General features: G+C 38.3%; 1 protein-coding gene across 2 annotated transcripts in view; it reads right to left on the bottom strand.

The window, feature by feature from the left end:
- TTN (titin) overlaps nt 1-20,908 on the bottom strand; it is a 275,571-nt gene extending 254,663 nt beyond the window's left edge. For both annotated transcript variants that reach the window (XM_059880142.1, XM_024979885.2), the window contains exons 1-13: nt 20,698-20,908; nt 18,398-18,501; nt 15,947-16,150; nt 14,229-14,516; nt 13,677-13,762; nt 13,338-13,582; nt 8,942-9,257; nt 8,233-8,385; nt 7,452-7,589; nt 5,831-5,962; nt 4,451-4,588; nt 3,723-3,860; nt 3,110-3,247 (exon numbers count right to left, since the gene is read on the bottom strand). In XM_059880142.1, coding sequence (XP_059736125.1) covers nt 3,110-3,247; nt 3,723-3,860; nt 4,451-4,588; nt 5,831-5,962; nt 7,452-7,589; nt 8,233-8,385; nt 8,942-9,257; nt 13,338-13,582; nt 13,677-13,762; nt 14,229-14,516; nt 15,947-16,150; nt 18,398-18,488 — 2,067 coding nt within the window. In that variant the 5' untranslated portion in view covers nt 18,489-18,501; nt 20,698-20,908. The remainder of the gene's footprint in view (nt 1-3,109; nt 3,248-3,722; nt 3,861-4,450; nt 4,589-5,830; nt 5,963-7,451; nt 7,590-8,232; nt 8,386-8,941; nt 9,258-13,337; nt 13,583-13,676; nt 13,763-14,228; nt 14,517-15,946; nt 16,151-18,397; nt 18,502-20,697) is intronic.
- Nucleotides 20,909-21,288: the final 380 nt, after the last annotated feature.

Here is a 21,288-nt window from a genome sequence, read left to right as displayed (position 1 = left end):
CACAGAAAGTTAAAGTGAAGAAGGAAAACGAAATGTTGTTTTCTCATTTCCATGAATATGATTATCACAAATGCGAACACAGTTTGCAAAGGAGTTTCTCTTTTATAGAAAGCAAGCCAGTTGATATGGCTCATATATTATGATTCTGTGCAATACTTGGAAACAGCATATTGCAAACATCACATCACCATGTCCATCAGAGCTGTTTAAAAGAATGCTGGAATATTTTATTAACGTCCAGTTTTCTGCTGCTGTGAGTAGAACCTAGATTGCATCTGAAATGTTTTTCAAGTGTACTACCTCTACATATCTGTTCAAATGGTAAATGATCTGAACCATTTAATATATAAATGAGGTATTTTTGAGATAAAATTGGGCCTTTAGTGATCACAGGCTTCATCCAGCTCTCCTTCTAGGAAGCCACAAACAACCTAATCTGCCTTGAAGAAGGATAGATATCATTTTCACTTTAGATTGCATCTTAAAATAAACTGTAAGATACACGTGAGGATTAGGTGGTTTAAGTTAATTTATCTGGTTGTTTCTTTTTTCAAACCACATGGGCCGTAAGTTGACTTTAATTTTAGAGATGTTTTAAAATGTTACCATATTCAACAGATTTATATTTGTTTATATAAATAAATAACTTTGCCTGTAAAATGATTATATTTACATTATATCTCATCTGAATCTTTCAACCAGACTATGAAATAAATTGTTCTATTTTAATAATGAGAAACCTTAGGTTCAAAGAAACTGTCACTCACCAACTGACATAGACGGATGTCATTCTTAATTTAAAACTTATGCAGAAAAAGAATCCTAACTATGATAAGGTATTTTAAATTGGGGAAGCATTTATATGTTTTTTCTGGGTTAACATATTTCAACTCTATATACATACGCTGGTGGACCCATACCCTCATTTTGGTGGACAATCACAAATGAATATTCTAGGCTGATAGCCGCTTTTATTTCTTTCTGACTCTAATATCCCTCATATTTTTCTAAACTAGATAATCAGGAAGATTTGGACTAGAATTGGAGATCTCAATTCCTATCAATTTAAGCTGAGAATAATTAGAATAGTGTGATTTAATCTGACTTTTCATAACTAGAAATGCTGTTCCACTGAAAGAACTGGACTGAATCTAATTGGCGCTAATGTTTTGTTGATCAGTTAAGCAATTAAAGGAACAGCAGGAGCACAGTGACTCCTGATAGATGAAAAGGCAGGAGAACTGATGATGAAATGGGATGAAACAATGCTTTTCACCTCCACTGCATCAGTTTTCATCTCCTTAGGAAAAAGATGCATTTGTTCCTACTTAATAGCAAATCCTTTTCTAGTTCTTGGCAGTGTGGCTGATTCAGTAGATTTTGCACTAGTAACTATTATTTTGGGTGTAGACATTTTCTTAGCTTCCATTCTTAGGTAATTTTAAATAACAAAAATAAGATAGTCAAATTTGTGGGATTCAGAACAAACAAAATAATGAGATTATGTTACATATTGGAATTTCTGATGTCAATGAGACTTCGAAAAGGTTGATATGCCATTCAAAATTAGACTTGAGTGTGGAATAAACGTCACTCAGTCATGGCTGACTCTTTGTGACCCCATGGACTATACATATAGTCCGTGGAATTTTCCAGGCCAGAATACTGGAGTGGGTAGCCTTTCCCTTCTCCAGAGGATCTTCCAAACCCAGGGATTGAACCCAGGTCTCCCACGTTGCAGGCAGATTCTTTACCAGCTGAGCCACCAGGAAAGCCCAAGAATACTGGAGTGGGTAGCCTATCCCCTTTCCAGCGGATCTTCCCAACCCAGGAATCAAACCAGGGTCTCCTGTACCGCAGGAGGGCTCTTTACCAACTGAGCTATGAGGGAAGCCCAATATTAGACTTTGGTAATGTTTAACAGCTCATCCTAAATTGTGTCTTAGGAAAAAATCCAAAGATGTAAACATAGAAAACAGCATTGAGGGAAATACAGAAAGGAATGTTATGATACTAAAGAGATTGAAAAGCTTTAGTTGCTAATATCCAGTTACTATATTAGCAATGAAGAATAAAATCAGGTGAATAGTTTACTCAGTACCCGAGGCATGGATTTATGGGAAGAAGGTTAATTCATGGAAATTTCATAGCCACAAATAGATGTTATAAACAACATTTTCATAGCTTGTGTGTATTTATTCTGGTTGGATAACTGCTTCTCAAGATTGTAATATTGCATCTTGTTCAGTGTTAGTGAGAGTAACTATAGCAGGCACTATGATTTCCTCAGCTTCTTTTCTCATCTGATATTTGCAGAGAGAAAAAAGATAAAGTTTCACATGATGAAAATTATAGGTTATTTCTTAAAATAACCCCATACTATACAACGCAAGATACCGAATTTATGAACCCCTCAAAATCTATATCTTCTTAACAGTAAAAGTCATTATTTACATATATATATATATATTTTAAATGTCCATGGCATTTCTTAAAATTAGCCTGCATGAAATTTCTTTTTTTCCCCATTTCCCATGATTTCATGTTTTATTGTGGTAAGTACACCTAACATGATGTCTACTCTTTAAACGCATAATATAGTATTGTTAACTCTAGGCATGATGTTGTTCAATAGATCTCTAGAACTTACTCAACTTGCATAACTGAAACTTCATACCCATAAAACCAAGAAAAAAACACATTTAAAAGTGAAAAAAATATATTCATAAATTGACTACCTTAATGAAACCCCTGCTTTTAGTTTTGAATAGTCCATGTGTACAAGTCTAAAGATAAAAATACTATAATTTTATACAGTCTGCATGCAGTTTCCATCATCAACTTCTGGAGAATTCTAGACATTAATAATAAAAAGTGGAAAATAATAGTAAAGCAGTCAGTGAGGAAAGGATCATGTAGTAATATTAACAATAATAAATAATTTGTTATTTAATTTTCCAATTGTATAACTAAAAATAAACTAGGTTAATAGAGTCTCATAAGAAATTCTGAGACTTGGTATTAAAGTATTATAATAGAGGATTTCACATGAGATTTAGTATCAGTGTATTATAACAGGGGATTTCACACTTGGAATAGCAATAATCACCTTTCCATGAGTAACTTGGATTTGTTCTTGTCTAGTAGCCATTTCTTCTCTAGTTCTCAGTATTGTTTCTTGTTCTTTGGCTTTAGCAGTAGCAACTGCTATTGTAGACAAGGCAGTTTTCTCAGCTTCCTTTCTCATCTGATTATCACAGTAAAATCAAGTTTAAATTGCACAGGGCTTTAGATGAATATGGGATGACCCTTCCCCCCTCTTAGTGGGGATGCAAGACGAAGTTATTCAGGGTTAACTACACAAGAGAAGTTAACTTTCACTGGGGCAGTGTGTGCACACACTGACTGGGAATCACAAACCTTAGAAATGTTAACTACAAAAAAAAATCTCCAGATGATTCCCTATATTGCTTTCTAGAAATCAGGCTAATCTTCATGCAAAGGATAATGGTGAATAAAATGAATCACAAATGTTACAGATGAATGAAAATCAAAGGTGCAGATAAAGATAATGAGAAAAAGTCATACATTCACCATGTGGTTTTTAGTTGGGGATTCAAAAAGGAAAATACAGATTAATAATTCATATCACATCGCAGTTAATGGTTTACTCGAAATTAGTTTAAAGATGAACTTTTCCCATCTTGAATATCTGTATTCACCTTTTCGTGAGTTACTTGAACTTGCTCTCTTTTGGTAGTGATGCCTTCTCTAGTTCTTGATACTACATCTTGTTCTTTGACTTTGGGTGTGGCAACTATGACTTTAGGTACCACTGTTTTCCTAGTTTCTTTCAATATCTGGTCATATGATTAAAAAAAAAAAAGGTGAGAAAATGGTCATTAAATTTCATTCAGCTCTAATTAAAAAAAAGGTAAGTCAAAGTTGAGAAAGGAAGAACATTTCTTCCTACTCAAGGACATTTTGTCATTTGAGTTGCTTTGATCATCAATATTGTTTCATTAGTAGCAATATCAAAGTAAGTTCAGTCTAAAACAAAAAAATATGATGAGCAATAAAAGGATGCATTATCCACATTATTCTCATAATTTATGGGAAATGCCAATGGAGCCATCAATAACACATAACTTTGCATTATATCAATTGACTTGTACACTGGAATCTTCAATAGAGACATGTTAAATATTAAAATGAATTATAATATTATATTAGTAACAGTCCAAAGGAAATACAAAAGTTAGGAATGAAAAGTGGCGGTGAAAGCTAGACAGATAGCAAAAGGTTCTTGAGAGATTGTGAAGCTTCCCGTGTGAGTTATAAGAAGAGGAGAAGGTGAAAAAGTGATCATTTTAAGACCCAGGATGAAAATGTAGGTGGCTTGTAAACGGAATGAAACAAGAGTGAATTTCACACCAGCAAGAACTGTCACCTTTTCATGAGTTATGTGCATTTGATCTTGTTGTGTGACAATTTCTTCTTGGGCTCCCAGAATTGTTTCTAGTGTTGTGGGCTTGGCAGTTTCAACTACCACCATGGACACAGCAGCTGTCTCAGCTTTCTGTATTATCTGATTTTCAGAGTAAAGTAAAGGTTTGAGTTTCAAAAGGCACAGGAGAAATGGTGAGTTAACTTTGTAACATTCAGGAGGATATAGAATGCTTAGTGGTGAGAGAGGAACTACCATGGTTCTGTTTTAAGGGCCTACACTTGTGTTTAACACCCAGAAATGGATTTCTTTTCTGCCCACCTGCCCCTTAGTAAATTGTCTTGGAAACTGAAAAGTCCTCATCTTTGAGATATATTGACACATTAGGGAACTTAGTGAGTACTCACTGGCAAATGGCTAAACAACTACGGTTACTGAACTTGTCAGTTATCAGCCTTGCAATGGCAACAAGGATTTCTATGCTCTTGATTATGCAACTTAGGTTCTTGTGCACTCAAACTCTTTCACTCACTGTAGGAGAGAAAAGTTCATTCAATGGCCTCTGACCAGCCTTTTAAGTCTGAGTTGCGCCTTTTAAAAAAAGTAGTTCTGAGATGAACAAAAAGCTTGAGATTAAGAGAGGCTGGCCAAGTTGGAACAACCTCAATGTCACTGAAATCTACTTGAACATGAAAGAATCTATTTGAACAAGAAAGGGCCTCTTCCTAGACCCTTTAAGGCTTGATTCAATACATGGGAGAGAAGTTGATTTTGGTGACATTGAGGTTGTTCCAACTTGGGTCTATGGCATAAAACCAGCAAACACGTCTGCGTCACTGTCGATCAACCAGGAATTCACTTTTTTCACAAGTACTGGTTTTCCCTGACGTTGAAATTCCTCACTTTCACTTGATATTTAGTTGAAGTGTTCATGGCTGGTGTGTGTGTGTATGGGGCGGGGGCGGGGGGGCAGTGGCGTGGACATGCATGCATGCCTTACAACTATGTAAAGTTTGTGTGTTACAGGTTAAGTGCCCAAGGGCTTGGGCTATGCATGGAAAAACTGATTGTACCAGTGGGTAACTAGGCTGGAGTGATCACTATCTTCTGGTTAAGTGTGCTCTAGAAATGTCATTGATGTGCCCCAAACTATTCTAGTCGATAGGTAATCTTCTTGAAACTGATCAGTTGAGTGGAAAATTATGCAATGAGAGCAGAATTTCCATCATGAAAGAATTTCAATACTAGACATAGAGAAACAACAAAAAGAAAACATACACAGAAGACTCCTCCACTTAGAGGTTTTGGTTAGAGGGAACATGTAGCTGTCTGGGATGTGATATTTGTCAACAAATTACAAGGCATTTACAAAACTGGACTTACTGTTTCTTGAGTTATTTGTTTTTGTTCTTGTTTTGTAGTAATTTCTCCAGTTATTTTAGTTTCTTTTTCTTTGGCTTTAGCTGCGGAAATTACTACTTTTGGTACAAATGCTTTTTCAGTTTCTTTTCTTATCTGAAATCAACAATAAAAACAAACCTTATTTCTGCTGATCTCTAATGAAAGCTGACATAATGTTTAATAAATATAACAAAATAGGAAATCAAAGAAGTCCTTTTCCAGATGCCCACTAAATGAAATGATCTCATTTTCATTAATAGAGCCATGCTCTTTGTCTAAACCATAAGTTATGCTGCTCAGAGAAAAAGAAATGGATTCAACACCCTTTGCTTTGAATTAGAGAGTGTAGTCTTCTTTAAAACGAATTCCAATGTTTATAAATGTGTATATGGCAGTATTATTCTGTGCCACTCTGTCATCTAAAGGAAATCCTAGAGCATAGGCTATTAGAATGGAAGACTTTACAAGTAATACTGTCTGATTCTTTTACAAATGAAAAATCAAACATAGATGATTTGTAATCCACATTTATACAATATTTTTGCATTTGCTTTGAAAACGTCCTAAATATTATGAAGGTTTGGAATATCAAGACTTACCCTTTCTAAAACTGAGACATTATGGGGAGAACACTTTTGTCCATATCCCGGGTAAAATGTTTTCCAAACCCTTGTGAGTTAAGTTGCTTCAGTTGTGTCCAGCGTTTTGCAACCCTATGGACTATAGCCTGCCAGGTTCCTCTGTCCGTGGGATTTTCCAGGCAAGAATACTGGAGCGTGTTGCCATTTACTTCTCCAGGGCATCTTCCCGACCCAGGGGTCAAACCCACGTGTGTTAAGTCTCCTGCCCTGGCAGGTGGTTCTTTACCACTAGTGCCACCTGGGGAGCCCAGGAAATACTGTGTTTGGATCTGGACACCTAAGGTGTATGCGAGGGGAAAGTGGGGTACTTGGGGAGGGGCAGTTTTCTCCATTTTCCTCTTTGTCATTTTCAGCCATCATCACTGAAATTCAGAATCTCAGGGTTAAAAGAGGCTTGGAAGTTATCTTCCCAAACCACCCCACTGACAATCGGCAGTGCCGGCCAACAGCCCTATCAGGTGGTCTTATCTAATCTGCTCCTGAGTGCCTGCAATCACGAGGCTGTCTTTTTCGCTTTTTGTCTGGTCATTTGACCTGAGAGGGCCAGATTCTCCACCTCATTTCAAATCCATGCTCAAATGTTTTCCCAAAGACTCAGGAAGCAGTTGCGAAGCTATTTTCAAAGCACTGTGGGTTCGGTGTCCTTTGCCGCTCCTCCCAGTTCCCGCTTCAGCATCTGCTTCTCCCTCCCTCGTAGTCTCACAGGTAGTCGGTGCATCTCCACGTCAGTGTAGAAGAGACCCCTGCTTCCACTTCCAGTGTGTGTTCCCGGAGCCCCCTCTTGTCTACACAAGGGAAGCATTTGGGGACTCTAGGAGACTTTGGTGTCTAGTACCCAGGGACACAACCACACTGTGAATCAACCATGTTGCCCACAAAACACCTTTCCCTGTAAACAGCACTATCTGGGTTGACACTGATAACAGCAGCAGCAGCAATTTCGTATCAAAAACCATCTTCACCTGTTCATGAGTTACGTGCACCTGCTCTTGTTTTGTCGTAATTACTTCTCTGGTTCTGGCTTTTACTTCTTGTTCTTTGGCTTTATCGGCGGCCACTACCACCTTAGTTACAGCAGTCTTCTCTGCCTCCTTTCTTATCTGATTTTCAAAGGGGAGAGAAAAGAAACACTGTAATGTGCCTTATATAAAAAGGTACAATGATAAATCAGGATAAAGACATAAATGTCACACAGGAGAGGATAAGGAGGAAAGCTAGAGTGATTTTAAACTATAACAGAAAATCTATTCAAATACGAGGTGGGAAATTATCTTGGATTTATAACACCTTCCAGCCATGAATCAAATGTCACATAGGTTTTGAGGAAAGTAAAAGCAAAGCTCTTTAGGGAAAGCTTAGAGAAACGTTAACGGTAGCCCTCAAATAATGGCTTCCCTGCCTGGATCCTGGAAAGATGGAGCTCTGGATGGACCATTTTGGAACTACAGCTCCAGGTGCCGGGTACCTTGTTTGCTCAGCTTAACCTCTCAGCCACCCTTTACTCGTCTTAACTCAGGAATGCCCCTTGTCTGACCTCCTGAGAGGTACCTCTTGCCTGCCAAGCTGCCTGACAGAGACCTGACACAGAGTATTTATATTGTGAACACCTCTGGTGTCAGACTACCAGCTCAGAATGTCCTAAAAGTCTGGGCCATGGAGGGCTCAGCCCTCGAAACAGTCTGAACCCTGGTTCAGCCTGGGAAATCTGCACACAGAGCTCGGTCTGCGCGGCCGCACGCCCACCTGTTCGTGAGCAGGTTGGATGTGCACGGCAGTCGTGGTTGTCCTCTGAGCAGTCTGCTCTACAGCGCTGATAACTGGTTCTCTCACTCTGGCCATATCAACAGCAGCAACAACGGTGGCCACAGCTGCACTTTTGTCAGCTTCTTGTTTCACCTGGATGGGCAATGAGCAAGCATATTACCTTCTGAAATGACATGCCTAGTAGAAACTGCAAAACACCGTGGAAACGAAGTCATCAAGAGTAAAACAGACACATGCATGAGCACCTATCACCGTGAAGAGAGATACGGTATGTATTGCTAAAGTCTACATTTATAAACATCTCACAGAACACAGCTTTTGTGGAGCTTCCCAGGTGTCCCTGGTGGTAAAGTGCCTGCCGAGAACTGGGTTCGATCCCTGGGTCGGGATGATTCCCTGGAGGCGGGCATGCTAACCCACTCCAGTATTCTTGCCTGAAGAATCCCATGGACAGAGGAGCCTGGCGGGCTACAGACCATAGGGACGCAAAGGGTCAGACACAACTGAAGTGACTGAGCATGCATGCACGCAGAGCAATTTCACAGAGTATAAGCCACATTTGGTTTTCACTTTCTGTTGTATTCTTATGTTCGTATGCATCTTCCTTCAACCTATACAGACTGTTTCATGGCAGGATTCTGGTGGGAGAAAGCAGAACAGGAAAGGAAGGAGGAAGCTTCAGCAGTACCTCTGCAGCCCCAGCGGCGACAGCTCCTGCTGCGAAGGTAGTGCTGGCGGCGGCGCCTGCAGCTCCGCTGATGGTCACTTGCTCCTGGATCCCGTATCTCCCTTCCCATCTCTCCTCTGTCCTGATCTGAGTAGCACTGGTCACCGTGGTCTCTCTCATCTCAGCCTCAGATGAAGCCACGTAGCCCTCTTGCTTCCAAGGGGGGGGCACTTCAGGGCCTGGGGGCATGGTGGGTGTCTGAGCCTTCCGGACGAGTAAGGGAGACTTGACGGATCTGATGGGGGATGTGGAGATCCTCCCCGCCGGAGACACGGACCTGAAAGTCAAATGGCAGAGGTCAAAGAGTGCCAAGGCAAGGAACTACTCTCTGGGTCATTAGATTTGAATGAAGGAAGAACAATCTGGAAGTGTTTAAGGCAGGGTTTTAAAATCCATGGCTCCGCATTGAGCCATGTATGGATCTTAACCTACACAGAGACAAGTACTGTACTTGAAAGTAATTTGTTTTAAATTTCAGTCAGCCTTATTCTCATCTGCTGTAATTCTGTATGAGAATCAGATTTAATCCTCAAGAATTCCGTGCCCTGCCCTACCATTTCATGTTTAGAAAAGTCAAGACAGCAGCAGGTCTTTCCTCAAAATACGGTTAAAGAAAGGGCACTGGGAATATGGTAACATAACTCTAAATTTCTCTGTACTCCCAATTCTGGGGGGCAAGGGGATGTCAAACAGGTGTTGAAGGAAGCAAGATTTCTGTAATCAACGTGCTTGTGCAACTTGAGGTTAAAACACGATAAACCTTTCTCATTTTCTTGTAAGACTTCCCACAGCCTTCATCATGCCCCTCACGCCCTTGTGAATTGCAAGGCTTTCACATTAGTCATTTTGCAGAATTCTAGGGCTATAGCTGTGCTTTGGAAACTGTTCTGGTCCAAGTGTGGTGCACTGCTGTCTTAAATATCTTCTGTATTTGTTCACCCTCACATCCTCATTGTATTGTACTCTGAACTTCTTTTGAATATCCTTATAGTGGATAATTTGAAACCTATGGATTCCATAATTCCAAGGTGGCTCAGTGGTAAAGAATCCGTCTGCCAATTCAGGAGACTCGGGTTCAATCCCTGGGTTGAGAAGATCCCCTGGAAAAGGAAATGGCAACCCATTCCAGTATTCTTGCCCGAGAAATCTCACGGACAGAGGAGACTGGCTGGGGTCGCATAGAGTCAGACACGACTTAGTGACTAAAGTAAGGATTATATAGTTTTTGGTTAAACTGATAGTTTCTTCCAAAACAGTTTTCATCATTTTTTATTTGTGTTCAAATGCAACAGCATCAGCTCAAGAATCTGGGTACTGAATAAATCTATCTACAGTCAAAATAAGAGACAGCTTCTAATTGACAATAATAATTCCAGGCATCAGTCAACTATTTTAAGATGAAATTTTTCATAATTTAATTTTTAATTGATAGGGTTTAATATACTTTTCCCTCTAGGTGGCAGTATTGCCTTATCATTGCATTTAACTACTTCTGCATACAGGAAAAATGTTTATAAATGTATTCTGACATTACATAGGGTATTTAACTTATATAAATCATAAATAAAACAATTATTATAATTAAGACTCAAGGTACAGTTGATATATACTCTAAATTGTAGAGTAAATTAATAGTACATTACAATATTGATGAGTTTCATGAAGAAATGCTTAATCATTTTCTTGAAGAAGGGTTTTTTGGGTGAAAATCAATTTACATTTTATAAATGGAGTTGTAATCAACAAAAGGGAGATGTAGGGGAACATGTCTCTATTTTGAAAGTGACTGCCTTTGAACATAACAAAGACCAGTTTAGAATAATGTAGGGTTTACACTAATTGAAGAAAAGCAAAGTGACATGTATTTCCAATTTTCGACCTATGTCTTGTTCTTGCTGTCCTAGTAAAATGGGTCTAATTCAAATAGACTTAAAGACATGATTAGCATGACATGAATGATTAGCAGCAGGTTGCAGGTAAGCCTGTAACTGTGAAAATCAACGTAATTTGAGTCATTATAGGAAAGTGCTTATTTCTGCTCTTACAAAAAATAATCATCTGGTCACAGCGAGATATAATGCACCTTATTCAGTGAAATATGTTTGCCTTACTTTACAACAAAAATCAAGATTCAGGAAATTGTCCATCCTGTATAACTGTTATTTTCTCCAGAAATTGACATTTTAATTTCTTAATCATTTTAAAGTAAATTTGGGGGGCTAAATAATTGGAATTGCTATTAATGAATTCTCAGTACTTCTAAGACAGTCAAAACGCTCCACAGAATCAGGGAAACTCTGTAATTCTAAATGACTCTTGGGCTTGGATTAAATATATGGTGAGGTTGTTATCTCCTTCAGCAATCACATTTGGCCTGTCTTGTGATTTTGTGGTGTGCAAACTTGGAGTTAGCCTGAAACAGAACACTTTTAAAACTTGATAGCCAGACCCATTTTAAAAACTGAGCTTTTTGGCCAAGGCTTCACATTAGTATTTATCAGTATCTTTAATTTTTAAAGTGGGCACTATAATAAAGACTGGAAAATATCTAGCATTTCCCATATATTTGCTGGACATTGACATTGCCTCTGGTATGAAATACTTGTTATTTTCCACTTTTTTCATTTGTGTTGCTTGTTTTTCCTTTAATAATTAGTTTGTGGAAGTTCTTGATACATCTGGTATATTAGAGCTTTGCCATGAAATGTTGCAAATATTTCTCCCAAGATCTACTGTTTGTATTTGCTTATTTCTTATGGGGTCTTAGCCAGCATCAACATGTTCAGTTGTGTAGGTTATGCATGGTTTCTAGACTTGTACCGTTCACACTGAAGGCCTTGTATGTTTGCTTTAAATATTTTATGGCAGAGGCAATGACATATCTTGAGGAAGAGGCATCCTTAAATTTTTTTTAACAAATGCACTATTTGGTGTAGCAATGATTTTGCTTTTGCCATATACAAATTTTTGTTTTTATGTAGTTGAATCTGTAAATCTATTTTTAAAAGCTCTGCCCAACAAATGTTTTCTCAAATTTTCTCCTCATTTTTCTTGTTTTTTTAATTTTTTAAAAATTTAGCTCTGTGGTCAACATGAAACTTATTTTGTAAATGGTGAGAGATACAGGTTTACATTTGTTTTCTCCCAAATGGATAGCTAATTGGGCCAGCATTATTGTACAAAATATTCTTTTCCCCACTGAACTGAAAAGTCACTTGGATTAAAAATTGAATGTCCTGGGTACCTGGATTAATTTGTGGATCCTCTGTTCCGCTTCCCCATGTACATTCTATTTACCAATATCACACTTTTTGATGACAGTAACGTCACAATAAGTTTGAATATTTTTTGAATCAACTATTAACTTATTCTTTTAAAATTTTTCTTGGCAGGGGAACTTTCTCTACATTTAAAAAAATTTTAATTGGTCAAGAAACACTGTTTTTTTTATAAAAAAAAAAACACACAAACTTCCCCCTTTTACTAGTTTATAATATTTAAAAAAAAAAAACAAAAAACACCTCAGCATGTTAAGCTAAACCTCAAAAGTTCAAATTTGCTATGGATAGTTTACACTTGCTGATATAGTTTCTGAGTTCTGATGATACATGCTTACTTTCTAAAATATCTCCATATTAACTAAGCAAAGAAATCCAGCTTATATTCTGGATAAAATAACATAAGCACATGCAAAATATTTAGAGGGTTTTACTTACTATTAGAGCATAAGAACATTTGTATAAGTCCTATTTAGAAGATTCCTTCAACTAATTATCTCATTGAACCCTCACATCTTGAAATCATTCTTCCTATGATTCTCTATAATTTACAAATGACATGACTAAGACCTTAAGCAATTTAACTTCTTTAAACTTCTTTAACTTCTGGTCACCTATTTAAAAAATTAGGGGTGATACTTCTTAGAGGTTGCTATGATTATTTGATGAGATAATATACACAGAGTGCAATCGAATGTCTGACAGAGAAACTGGTCAACATATATTAATATTTTATTATTACAATTATTCTGTAAGTCACATTTTAGCCAGTGATCAAGAAGACTGAACCCAGGGCTTCCAACCTTAAATTCTGTGCTCTTCTCATCTCACTGTGCATTCTCTTAGCTCCTACAGCAGATATTGAATGGCATACAAATAAGATTGTAGAATTACAGCTTATAAAGTTTTCCAATTTACCCATGGACAGTAAAGATTTGTGAAAATCATAAACGATATCTTTTTGGTTTAACTCTTTTTATCACACACAACATTCCTTATTCCTTCCTTTTACATCTCTTCTTATCAGATTAAACCTAATTAAAATGCATAATGACCTGATCTCTCTTAAAAAGCTTTACCTGACAGGAGATGGAGTCGGTGCCCGCACGTGTCTGACAGGGGAAGGGGAGTGTCTTATCGGCGATGGGGACTGCTGTCGAGCCAACTGTGCTTTGGCAGCAATGGATGGTGGTGTGGGAGACCTTGATTTTGGTTTAGGAGGTATCCTGGGAGGTGTTTTATGTGGCAGCTGTTGCCCAGCGGCACCATCTATGACCATCTCAACTGCTGCAATTGATCTGGCATCAAAGTGGGCCTCAATCTTCTGCAAAGAGAAAAACAAAGACCACGGTGAGGAGAAATAGTTGGCGAAGCAACAATTTAAAAGGCAGTATATATAGTATATATTTCAAGAAAACCTTTTCAATTCGAGTTTGTCGTGTTTCTGAAATCTGAGCAGTCGAAACAATTGTCTTTGTCCTTTTAGCGGGTACTACTTCTTCACCTGTAGGAAGGGAAAGACAAATATTTAGGAGGGAGCACAAGGACCCAGTTTTAAAGGGGTTATGTTAATTCTGACTACAAAGTCAATAGGATTTTCTAGGTATCCCAATGGGGAAAATTGCAGTAAGATTTTGATTTTGTATAAATAGAAATTAGGTTTAAACAATGAAAATATTTATTATTAGATATGAGTTTGCTTAGAATCCTTTTGAAAAATTTCATTATTTGCCAATAATTTGAAAATGTAGATGACTTAACTGAAAAACTTTCCAATTTCTAGTGGTGGTAAAAATTACAGATTGCTTCAATGATTCTAAACTCCTCCTTTTCATGGGTATTGAAAAGCCAGCTTTGATTTCAGCTCACAGTATTCCATGACCTCAGAGTGGGGGCAGGTGGACCCCTGGTCCCACTCGGTCCTAAATGTCCCCTCTCCCGCCTCCTGTTCCTCGACCTCCGGGGCATACCTTGAACCAGTAATTCGGCAGTGGAAGTAGCTCTTCCAACGCTATTGGTTGCATTTACTGAATAAGTGCCAGAGTCTTCTGGGTATGCTTCTGCAATCAGTAAGCTGTAGAGTTCGCCTTCTTGTGAAATTTGAAAATCAAGGGAGCTCTGGATTTCGGCTCCGTCCCGGTAGAACTTCACCACAGGTGTAGGGATTCCAGTCACTCTCACTTGGAGTCGCACTTGGCTTCCTTGTCTCACAGTCATGCTCTGCAGCCGTTGAGTGAAGTTGGGTGGCGCTGTCTCCGCTGCAGCAGAAGGGTAGAAAATCAGGACCAGTGCCAGTGGGGTACTCCCAACAAGCTATTTTTAAGTAATCACAGCTTTGTTTCGGAAACCAGGTCATGACTCGCTGACTCAAACATCCTTGACTGTCCTTGAGCCCAGCTCATCCATCAGATGACCGCAAGCGTGGAGCCAAGAGGTGGCAGAGGGCACCCACCACCATACTTTATTGTTTTGTTTAGCTGTTCTAGGTCACCACATTTTAAAAATGTTATCATGTTATTATATTTTCAGAGAATTTTTCCACCAGTTACTCCCAACTTCACATCTAGCACTTTTTAATATGTTAAGGTAACTTTACATATTTCAGTAGGTTGCATTAAAATAAATTCCAATGGTTGGTTTGCTGGATATACCTATAACTTACAGAATCATTACATTTTAATTTAAACATAAAATCCTAAATTGGTTCCAACTTAATCAATATTCAAATAACTCAAATATTTACTTGCATTTAAAATGTTAATCCAAACAATGACATGCTTTAATGTTAGTTATGCTACAGAAAGTGGATTTTTAAAATTATGTTGGAAGTTTTTAATAAAATAGATGTGAACGGTGAGTGGGATTAATTTTGACATGTTTTTGAGTAATAAACAATAGCAGATGCTGTCAACCTTGTGCATTGTCCCTTCTGAATTTTCTGGATAAAAGTTAAAGTTCATACCTGATGTTCCGTCTGTTTTGGTCAATGATAGCCCTATACTTAAACAGTGCTAAATACATAGTTTATTGGATAAACATATGTAATGTTATGCAGTTCATGAAAGATATTGTTCTGTAACATGTAAAGTAGTGTGATGTTCTATGTATTAATATCTTACAAAATAAAGGATGGAGAAAAATGACAGAGGCCATAAAGATTGGGTGGTAACTTTTATGGGGAAACTGTGTCATGCACTTGAATCATAAATTTGCCCTTTTTCTATGCTTGCAGTGCAATTTTTTTTAGAAATAGGAAGTAAATGAAGAATTATTAAACATCATAACCTACAGCAGTACTTCTTAAATGGGTAGTTTGTGGACAACTAGCGTCAGAATCATAGGTGCCTGTTAAAGTGGGAATTCTTGGAGATACGCATATTTCCTTAGTAGGTGCGTACACAAGGCTCCAAGCCTTTCTACTTGCTCAGAAACACAATTTTAACATGTCCTTAGTCTACTTTTAGGTGCCTGATACATGCATAAAGGAAGTCGTTGTCAGCCACTTTTTGAGGAAACTTACATTCCACAAGACAAACAACTTTGCCATCAATGCAGCGTCCGGGGAGCCCTGCTCTGGATTCCAGCTGCTTGTGCTCACTAGTTCTTGGTGGACAACCCCCACCCCAGGTCCTGGAGAGGCCTTCTGGGCGGCGTGTTTCAGGGGATGGGCAGGGCCCCTCCTGCCTACCTGTCACGAGAAGCTCAGCAGTACTAGTCGCTTGTCCAGATCCATTGGTGGCTCTCAGGGAGTATCGTCCACTGTTGGCTTTTGTCACGGCGGGGATCGTCAGTTTAGCGCGGCCATCGCTAAAGGAGATCTGCACGCCGGGCAGAGTGGAAGTAGAAATCACCTGGCCATCCCTAAACCAGCTCACCTCAGGAACTGGGAAACCTAGGAAACAAAGAATTCATCTTTATGTCTGGGGCACTGCCAAGCCCTCCATTCTGTCCCGTATGTCCACTCCCTTATCTTAAACCACAAAAGCGACCCAGAGTGTTATGCTATTCCATGACAGTGAAAATTTGACAGCTGTGTGAGAAAAGTACAAAGTTGCAGACCATTAGGAAGGTCTGTGGGTTCACATAGAGGCCAGCACCTTCATTTTACAGGGGAGGAAACTGAGGCCAAAAAAATCTCAATAATACTTTCAAGGTCCCTCAGCAGGCAGTGGCACACAGAGGGCTAGAACTGCTATCACCTGCCCTCCTGCCCAGGGGTCTATCTAAGACAATTTAATAGACATCATTAAAATCATAAAAGAGATTTATTAAAGTGAAGAGCCAAGGAAATTCTGAGAAAAACAGTGACTGCTGTCCTCTTCAAAAACAAATAAGAACAAAAGCAGCAAAGGGATCTGAAAGTTCAGCCTAACAGGCACAAGAGGACACGCTCCTCTCTTTACCTCCTCTTTGGTTACGGGGACACAGTCTGCCTGACGTCTCCTGCCTTTCAAACACACTTCAGTAAAAATGCCATGCTCATACAGTAAGAGGCTAAGCTGAACCCAGTCTTTCAGAACAACATGGATACTTGGAGTCACAGGTAGAAAAGTACAGTTCTCTTTACCCACCATGGATCGTGGCACTAGGGACTAAATGTATGCGGCTGGATGTTTTAAATACACTAAAATTCTGCATTCAGAAACATGAGGCAAATTCAGAGCATGGTCTACTCTGCCTTTGGCATGAAGGTGGATGATCTCTTTCAACTGAGGAAGTGAAGATGAGCAAGAGAAACTTTATCTTGTCTTTACATTAGTCAATCTCCCACTGTGGCCGAGTGAATAGTTTATTTGACGAATTCATAGGTGTCAAATATTTTCAGTGGTGTTTTCCTAAGAATTCTACTAGCATAAAGTGTGAAGGAACAAGAAGCTTGTGAGGAAGCCAGATTCCATTACTCCACAAGCAGGTGAACTTCCTAGTAAAGCTACATGTGATCTGCTTGTTCAAGAGTTACTGAGTGTTACAAGATGAATAAGTAAATTATTTGGAAGTCAGTCAGAGTTTGTCATGTATGAGAAGAATTGAATGGGTCTCTATATACATATACAATGAAACCGAAGAATGATTATGATATTTATGTCAAATCATATGATATGTCAAAATATCACATATGGTATTTGTGTACTATAAAAGTGTTACCCAGTTATGAATAAGATTGGCACATAAAATAGAAAACAAAATGTGGAAAGAGAAAGGAAAAGGAAATCTTATTTTATATCTTTATTATAAGCCATAAAGTTAAAAAAAAAAAAAAAAGAGGAACCATGTACCATGGAGGTGCATCAAACATCTCCAACTTTTAATTCATATCTTACATAACCAATTATATTACAAAAGGAGAAAATGTGGATTAAATAATTTTCAGATTATTTACAATATGGTTCATAGACTACCACCATTTTGTCACATGATGACAGGTCCCAGAAATCTTCCATTTTCAAAATCATCCTTTAACTGAGTTATAAAGAAAAAAGAGAAGGGGAAAAAATGAGACAAAAGAACTTTCTATTAAATATAATTCTAGGGTTAGTGTTTGTTTCTCTTTAATACGTGAAACGAGTGTCAGATATTATTTTGGAGTTTCATTTCAAAATGACTGGAAACTCTTTTCACTGACTAGAGATTGAGAATACAAGAATGAAATACTTAGGAGTTAGCTCGTCACTGAAAGTTCTGCCTTTGAGAGAAGTCAGTTGTCTTGTGATTTTCCACGTGAAACCACAGAGGCTCAGGCACACGGAACAGTCAGCACCAGGCTGCTCGCCCGGTAGCTCCATGACCGGCCCCTATCAGTCTGGAGTACTTGGCTTCCACTCTGGCTCTGCAGCTGAATCTAAATATAGAATGACCAAATTTGGTCCTACTCAGAAGCTGGATTCTGACAACAGTTTTAATCCAATGCTAATTATTTTGCTTTGTGGAATTATAAATATGCAGAAAACATTTTCTAACTATTATACTGTCAGATTTTGTCAGCACTCTGGGAATGGTATACTCTTATAATGACCCTTCCAGAGAGTTGGGCCAATTTCACAAAGTGAAAGCAAGGCTTAGGCTTAATGTTGAGTCCTACAAAAAAGTTAACAGAGAGGAGGCACAGAAGACAGAGGAACATGCGAATGTGTGAGCTTACCACTAATGTGAGCCTCAAAGGTTGCGGTACTACCCTCCAGTACCACAACGCTTTGTAACGGCTGCGTAAACGTCGGTGCTTGAGTTGCCATCTTTTCAGGCACTCTGGAAAGGAAGAGAAAAGAAGTTAGAGGGTCACAACTGAGGGCCATTGTGGAGCTACTCTGTCGACGGCAGAAACACACATTTTCCAAATGGGTTGCTTCTCAGATCATCTGTGGGCCCAGAGTGGTCTCTTTGGTGGCTTGAATTTGGCTTCTGAGTTGATCTGCAGCTTAACAGAGTAAGCAAGTCTAAGGGGAGATGGAGGAAAAAATTGAAGAAAGCAGACCAAGGAATGTATGCTAGTGGTCAAAGAGGGCAATTCAGTCTTATGAAAGGTGGGAAACCCGGGAGAGAGTCAGGAGAAAGGGAAAGCTGGAGGAAACTAGGGATCATGACAAATAAAAGCAAACGTGTGAAAAGTATAAAATGAATTTTTGCATCCCATCAATGTCTGAAGGAATTATTTTTTTAAAATGTCCTTCCTCCCAGGATTTTTCACACACTGTTATTTACAAAGTTGACACAGATTCAGGCATTATGAATTTAAGTAATCCAGGTAAATGTTTGAAATCATAACCAAAACTAAAATTTAAACTTTATAATTTCTTTCCTTATTTGAAAAGTTTTGGAAAGCTTTGTCAACTAAGCACAAACCCTCTGTAGACAGCATACAGTGCTTTTTATTTCTTAATATTTCCTCATATTGTAATTGCTCACTAAATGTTGCTACTGCTGAAGTAAATATTCACAAAGTTTAAATTTAACTGAGCAGGCCAAAATTTATTACAGATCTGAAAAATACTGACTTGAGTTCTTAATAAAGAACAAATGTCCAGAATGCAAAAATGGAAGGCTGAGTGAAGTGTAGCTGAAGTGAAAGCACCTCTGCTTTTACAGCACAAATATTAAAAAAAAAAAAATCAAAGAAAATAACATGAAACTGGCAGTTAAGTTCTTTTGTTAAGTGCAAGAAAGTATTTTGCCTATTAGTTTTAGATTATGAGAAGCATTTTCTGATGCATAAATACCTTCTTATTCAACGTCACTATTCCACTATTCTGACATAAAAAGCAGATTCTCAGCTGTCAACTGTTTCACTGCTAGTGTTCATACAATTCTGTATTAATTAAAAGCTTATGGAGCAATACTTTTTCTAGTCATAATTACTGTCTTGTAACTTTTTACTTGAGTTAAAAAGAAAATAAAACTAGAATTCTGAGATAATAACATTTATATTTGAAAGATTCTGATAATATCCAAAAGGTTTTTTGTTTTTTTTTTTTTAACTGTTGCCAAGAATTCCTTAGTGTAGCATATTCTCTTTAGGACACAAAAACAATTTTTTGTGGCTCACTTTTTCTGTTTCCAAGTGAGTGCATCTTCTAAAAATAGCTGTATTCTTGTACCATTTATATACCTATGTATTTATAGGCATTTACAGTTAGTCATCTAATTTCAGGAAGATGAGAAATCAAGGCATAATTTGAAATAAGTCTCTAAAACACTACTTCTTGTCCTTAACATCAAACATTTATTTCATATCATATAATTTGATAATGAGTTAAATTAAAACACATAATGAAATTCTGAGTGTTTTAGAAAACAATTATATAGCTCTTCTTGTTTTCAAAATTTCTAAATATATTGCAATTAACTGGCCTAAAGGGGTCTTCTATTCCCATTATTTAGGTAAATTTGTTGCTTTAGCACTTGGTCTTGAGAGACCTTTGTCTAACTAGGGCTGAAGGTAGGCATATAAAATGTCATGCTCCCAAAATAAACTCTTCAGCAGATGACTGACAGCAGGCAAGTGTTCTGTCACCGCTCTGCAACTGATACCTCAGCAGTGGATTCCCTTAAAAAGTCATCGGGTGTAGCTGATACCACATGCATTTTATCAGAGCTATTCTTGGTGTGTCTCACTTTATCACTGAGTAATATAACCTTGAACATTCTCAACAAAAAAAAGTCCATAAAAGACGCAAACGTTTTACATCATTTCAGACCTCAACTTTTAATACTTTTAGAATTAAATACTTTTAAACAATTTGAATCACTAACTGCTGATATGCTAAAACATTGAACTTTTTAAAAGAAAAGCGTTTACATATTTTAAAACAGAAGTTAAAAGCAGAGTAGATAGCACCAAGTAGTCCGACAAACACCTTCATAGGCATTGAGCACACAAAGATAGTAGGGAACTAGAAACTAACAAGGACGGGCCTCTACGAATAAGAAAGAAAAGATGCTGCTCACCTGATTTCTCAGGAGTGCCCAAAAAGGGTGGGACTAAGCCCAAGGTTGCTTCTGAAACGACGTCCTATTTAGAGTTGGTTTTTTCGACCATCTCCAACATGAATCGGTGAGCCTCTAACTTAAAAACAAAACTACACAGTCAAGACTGTGTAGTTTTGCTTTTCTATGCAATCCCTACACCCGAGGCGAGGCTGGGAATGCACGACTGCTCAAGAGCCAGGGGCGGGTCGGGTCTTATATTTGCTACATCTGCTGACAGCCCCACGTCTCAGGGCAGGGCGCCGGCTGATTGGCCGTCCGAGGAAAGCATGATGGGAGCGGGGCCTATTTGGTAGGGGTGCAGACCACCTGTTCTTCTGATTGGCAGTGCTAAGTTTAGCATCTCCAAAGGGGCTTTACCAAGGAAACAACCGTACTTAAAGAATAACTCTGTTGAGGCCTGGGGAAGAGCCCTTGTCGCCCCTGATACTATCTGAAAATATGAGTCCGAGGAGAATTTTTAACAATAGAAAACACTTGTGGGCAATTATACAAAACAGTTCCAAACCTGAGGGCTCTGCCCTGAGTCAGGTCTGGTGCCTGTTCCCTTCC

This window comes from Bos taurus, chromosome 2 (genome assembly GCF_002263795.3).
Source record: "Bos taurus isolate L1 Dominette 01449 registration number 42190680 breed Hereford chromosome 2, ARS-UCD2.0, whole genome shotgun sequence".
NCBI lineage: Eukaryota > Metazoa > Chordata > Mammalia > Artiodactyla > Bovidae > Bos > Bos taurus.
Note: the sequence above shows the minus strand (reverse complement) of the source record. Positions and strands in the feature narration are given on the sequence as shown.